This window comes from Cupressus sempervirens, chromosome 11 (assembly GCF_028749045.1).
Source record: "Cupressus sempervirens isolate cs-2001-9-10 chromosome 11, ASM2874904v1, whole genome shotgun sequence".
Taxonomy (NCBI): domain Eukaryota; kingdom Viridiplantae; phylum Streptophyta; class Pinopsida; order Cupressales; family Cupressaceae; genus Cupressus; species Cupressus sempervirens.
The window spans coordinates 379,280,288-379,286,287 of NC_143128.1; the positions used below are offsets into that span (position 1 = coordinate 379,280,288).

The 6,000-nt window shown below is 32.5% G+C and overlaps 1 protein-coding gene across 3 annotated transcripts in view; it reads left to right on the top strand.

The window, feature by feature from the left end:
* Window positions 1–5,567, top strand: part of LOC149529634 (protein TRANSPARENT TESTA 9-like) — a 177,360-nt gene extending 171,793 nt beyond the window's left edge. For all 3 annotated transcript variants that reach the window (XM_089811748.1, XM_089811750.1, XM_089811749.1), the window contains exon 19: window positions 4,568–5,567. In XM_089811748.1, the coding sequence (XP_089667874.1) occupies window positions 4,568–4,861 (294 nt within the window). In that variant the 3' untranslated portion in view covers window positions 4,862–5,567. The remainder of the gene's footprint in view (window positions 1–4,567) is intronic.
* Window positions 5,568–6,000: the final 433 nt, after the last annotated feature.

Below are 6,000 nucleotides of genomic sequence, written 5' to 3' on the forward strand. Positions count from 1 at the left end.
TGTTCTATGTTTGTTGTGTCTTATGGTTTATTGGATACATGCATCGGGTTTCTATATCTTTGTTCAATATTGTCAATTCATACTCTTTAGTTGCTGGGGGTGCCACTTTGATGTGACATACCTGGAGACCTGGTAGAGAACTTTTGTCAGGGAGAGCATAGTGTTCTAGCAGTGGATCATCTATGCTTCCAAAGGGCATGATTTTGGAGTCATTCTTGATAGTCATCAATTCTTTTCATATACAAGTAGAACTCTGCTAAAATCAGCACACAAGAATTCTCGATGACACTGAATTAGAAATGGACCATGGTAGATTCTTGTACGAGTTAGCACACTGAAACTTGGAAGGTGGACTTCATATGTTATAGAGATAAATTGTGGCATGTGACTTTATAAGGATTTTGTATTTGGAATTCATTTTTCATTTGATACACAAGGAAAACATTTAACAAAGGCAACAGAACCTATGCTGCTGCTTGATGTAATTTTTGTCCTCCATATTATGTGAAGTGGAATAGCATATCATTGCCTAAATGGTCTTTTAATACTTGCAATTTAGTGTAACGTGACTCGCCGCTAGATGGGCGAGTCTCCCAAGTTGGCGAGTCACTAATGGCCTGCCGGGTCAAAACTACTCGTGACTCGGGCTCGGCGGGTTAGGTGATGTGACTCCCTTGACTCGTGGGTCACGACCCACTTGACCCAAACGTGGCAGCAAGTTTCCAGTTAAGTTAAAATAACACAAAAACAATGTTTTTTAAATATTGTTTTTGTTCTTTGTTATTCTTATAACCCTAAAAGGGCTTTCATAACACTCTTATCGTGAGAAGAAGAAAGAGAGAGAGGAAGAAGAGAAATAGAGTGTCGTTGTTTTGCAACCAGCTGAAAGGAAGAGGAGAAAAACTTGCATTTGTGACATTGGAGCCATAGCTATACTCTTGTTTTAACTTTTGTTTAACTTAACATATGATCGAAATTTGGAACATTTGATGATGACTATTGATCTGTTGGATTTCATATACATTTTGATGGGTTTCATGGATTTGTCATTTTATATATCTATGTTTTACTTTAATAATATTTCCTTCAGCTACAGTTTAGTTACTTAGAGTTAGTATTTAGCAATTTACCTTTGTAGTATTGTGGTTATGTAATCGATGTATGTTTAAGTATATGCATTATGATCAAATTACCTTGTATTTAATGATGTTATTGCGTCTTTAAGCTTTATTTAATAATGGGTGCATGGAATGTTTTTTAAATCTTAAAAAATCTCAAAATTTTGAAATTTTTTTCACTTTGCCGAGTCACTGCCCAGTTCGAGCCGGGTCACAAAAGTTAACCTTGCTGAGTTCGAGCTGGGTCCGAGTCACATTACTTTGCTTGCAATAGACATAGAATCTTCTTCACACTTTTAATCACAGAGTTTGATACTCCTAAATGTCCCAAAGAATAATGACTTGTATGAGGATCTTATGAAAATGTGATTTAGGGACAAATAAAAAGCATTTAATTCAGTCTTAATGAGTATGCATTAATGAGAGGAATGGGATAGAGATTATATAAAATATGCTCAAATGGATTCCTAAAATTTTGAAATTTAGGGCTCTATCAGAACATATCTTATGAAATTATTTTAAAACTCTTCATTTAATGTATCACATTACCATTTTATTAAGTTACTTACAATAAGTGATCCTAACAATCACTTGTGGGCCTTGACACTTATTACAAGTCACACTTATCTAGAGAACTAGATAACTTATCCTAAGCTCACAGTCATAACAAATCTCATAAATCAATCAAGTCATAATCAAATATGATTTCATACGAAGGTAATCAGAACACATCGTTGGTCCTCAGTTCATAGTTCTCATAAGTTCACATATAGGTCTTCAAACCATAATTCTCACAAGTACATATATGGGTCCTCAAACTCCAATCCAAATTTGGTCCTCAAACCTATCACATAACGCACTCTCAAATAATGCAAAATACATGAGCTTAGAACATTGGTTGGGAAAGAAAAATCTTAATCAAAACATCAACAAAAAGTACCTAACATAACCACCATCACATAAGTTAGACACTCCCAAAGTTTCTATGTACAACCCTTATTACCAACATAAATCCCAGAATACTCAACAACCACAAGGAAAATGAACACACATACATTTCACATAAAAAGTTCTTACTGAATAAAAGTCCACTTGTTTTCTAAGGGTTTAGTTTGGCAATAAAATATATCATTCAATGTTTCATAACCATTCAACTATTTACTAATGTGAAGTCCCGCTAAATTCACCTTGTATAATAAAGTTCATTACTAAAAAGTATTAATTCTTTGATTAATAATTCATTTACATTTTAAATTTCTTTTGTTTTGTTTATAACTCCACCTATATTCCATTTCTGGTAAGATTTTGGTTTCTAATGTTTTCATGTAAATATGGAAAGCCGAATCAACCAATAATATGATCTAGTGGAAATCAACCAATTGAGACACAAGGCAGACAATCTTTTTGAATGAAATATCAACATAGATTTTCAAACCCTGTGTGTAATCACAAATGAACTGAAAGAACACACAAGGTCAAAACGCAAACTTCCAAATCCTAGCTTATAACAAATCTTAACTTTGGCAAACAAAACAACTCTTCAACCTTGTAGATGTAATGAAAATAATAACCCAAAACCCCTCATATAGACAAACTAGGTTTTCTAAAATAAAAACTCAACTTTATTTTAAAAGATTAAGTTCAAATTTTACAATAAAGTGTTTTTTAAGTTGTACTATTTAATTTTAATTAGTTTATAATATGCAACTCAACTAATAACCACTTAACTTTTAAAATTGGAATTAATTATTAATTCTTATTTAATTGTTGTGCACTTAAAAATTATAATTATAACTTAATTTAGGATTAATATTTCTAGTACAATATTAGGGAAGAATTATAATTAAACTATAATGAATAATTTTAGCCAAATATAATATGCAATTGATTTAAAATATCATTTCATATTATTTATGCAACTTAATTTGTATTTTGATTTAATAATAAATTAAATCTTGTAATTCCTCAGTTAGACTTTTAATCAATTCATCGCACTTAAATGTTCTAACATTTAATATTCCAATAATCACAAGATTTAATTATTCCCAAGTCATAACTAATTTTATTAAATTTATTTCATGAATTAAATATACGATTGAACCACATGAAACAACTCAAAAGACTATCATGCTCAAGGTTAGGTTCATGGAGTCACATCTCCTTGACGAATTTAGATAGTTTGTTAGTAAGTCAAATACCTGTCCATATTTCAGGACAGTGATGACTTAGGATAGGATTGAGTCTATATATTTTTTCTCCTCTTACCTCTGAGATATTGTGATAGGGGACACTCATCCAAATAATTTGGGGAAGTCAGTGCCCGATACCTACAAACCTACATAAAAGACAAGCATGTACAAATATATATCTATATAACAAACAATGATAGGAAGAGGTACATTGTGTAGATCCTGACACGTAGGGGACGACGACTCCCTACCTCAACCACATCAGGCATGTTGAACAGAAATGTTAAATGAATATGAACATCATACACATGCAAGTATGGGGTAAGTAAAACTATGAATATAAATAACATTAGAAGTTGTATATAATCCTCATGAAAATAACTAACACATGAAAAGTGGTTCAAAAGATTCTAACATCAATACTGAAAAGTAAACTATGAGGGGTATTATAGGAGCAATCTAAATTAATAAGATTAGAGTCTCAAACAAGATAAAGATAACGGTTCAATTTAGTTTGACGACTAAGTAAAGGTTTTTGTATCAAGGGATCAAGTTACAATCAACTTAGGAGGTGAGGAATGGATGCGGTCTTATGAAAACTCGTGACAAGATTTGAAGGTGTTAAAAATCAGTCATAATTGTTGTACTTACATCCCTAAAATTTAAGCAAGCATAGCATTTGTGGACAATACGTCTTCAGAAATAAATCTGTCATTCCAACTATAGATGGAATAACTATGGAATTAATGCGTTATATTATTTGTTTGGAAAAACACATTTCACTTTTTGCTTTGGTAATTAATTTATAATCTTATAATTTGATCAACCTTTGGATATTTTCACGGTTTCTTCATTTAAAAAATATATTACATTTGCAACGAACTAGACCTTCTTCGGGGCTATATTTAGGAGATGATAATGATATATTGAAAATTAGTTCCTTGGTTCTAAATGTTCAAATTATTTCTCTTCATACGCTTGATGTTGAATAGTGTTTTATTGTGTACTTAAAGAAGAACCTTGTTTTATTTCTGTTTTATCTAAACATTTCCTTAATATGAACTTAGAATTATCAATTCCAAAGTCTGAAATGTTGGTGAAAGGATAACACTCTTGCAAGACTACAGTAGATTTTTCATGTTATAATATAGCATGACCATGGTCAAGAGTTATAATGGAAAGATCATTTGGCAGCAGGCTGTTGATTTCATTACTCCATAAATTAGCTCTCAGAGTATATTATTTTGCTTTTGTTTACAGCCAAAAGTAGATGAAATCCATCCAAGGTGGTTACATCTGCGGATTCGTGCAGACTTACCCTCCTTTGGCTCCAAAATAGCAGCAAGTGGAAGATACAAAACCAATCAGATGTCTGATGGGAGGTGGACTCTTGCTTTTTCAGACGAGCAAGCATGTAAAGATGCAAATCTTATGATACTTGATGAGATGGAAATACAAAAGTCCTTTGTCAAGTATGCACTTGAGTCATTGCTGCATGTTGATGCAATCATGAAGGATGAAAAAGAATCTCTTAAAGATTTTAGCAGTACATGACAGAAAAACCTTCAGAATATCAGTACAATTCTTTAACATTGTATGGGAAAACACAAGAAAATTACACTGGACTGGTTCTGTCAATTTATCAAATGCACAAACTATTGCCTGCTACATGTACACTCCTACACGTGGGAACTTGATCTGCTGCTTCGGAACTTTTCCCACACTAGTTTCTGTATTTGTATTCTTTGGAAATTAAATGACTCCAACATGTCCTCTTCCCTTGCGTCTCCCTGATAGAAGGAGAAACATTTTTGTAGGCCATCATACAGGTGTGGTATTGGAGGATGAATAACCCCTTTGAACAAAGAAACTAAAAACGTCAAATTGATCTCAGCTCAAGGAATTTAGTTCTATTTAGCTGCTAATTATCTAGAGAGGAGTTTTGTTAAGAAAATCTGTGTTGAATTGTGCTGTAAATTATGACAAGTATAGCAACTGTATAATGAAGGCGTATGCTAATTCTTAGCATTTTGTTTTACCCTTCGCCACACAAATTCTTTTCATGTTTTTACTAAGAAGTTCAAATCTTCTTATGACACTTGTACTAGAAGGCAACGAAATTGCATTAGCTGTTTCAATCATCTTTCCTTAGTATATTGGAACTTGTGGGTGCCATACAGATATGTATTCTTATCTAAAGAAACATCATTATATGTATCGACTTAGATAATAATGGTACAACAGAGCAAATTCGGTTTCATTACCCTGTGTTTGGTGAAACAATAAAATATCATTAACAATATTGACTTTGGTCGTCACCATGTTGTAGTATAACCTTCTATGCTTCATATAGTCAAATTTTAATTCATATTTTAACTACACGTTCCATAGATGTTTTCTATTGCAAGTAGTTGCCTTTTATAGTAGGAAACTAATATCCAATATTGATAACTGTAACCGGTAGATGATGCAAGCACGGTGAGGTGTGTTTATACTGGTTCAGACTTTAGAGGCAGGTGACTGGTACATGACACAAACATACTTAGGAGTGTTTGTTTTGGTTTATTAGACGTAAGAGACAGAGAGTATGCTGGTTCTTTTGTTTTTAAATGTTTGAATATTAACACTTTGTAGATTAAATTTTGCTTAGTCCAAATGCAGCACCAAATTTTACCTCCAGCATCACTTTTGTA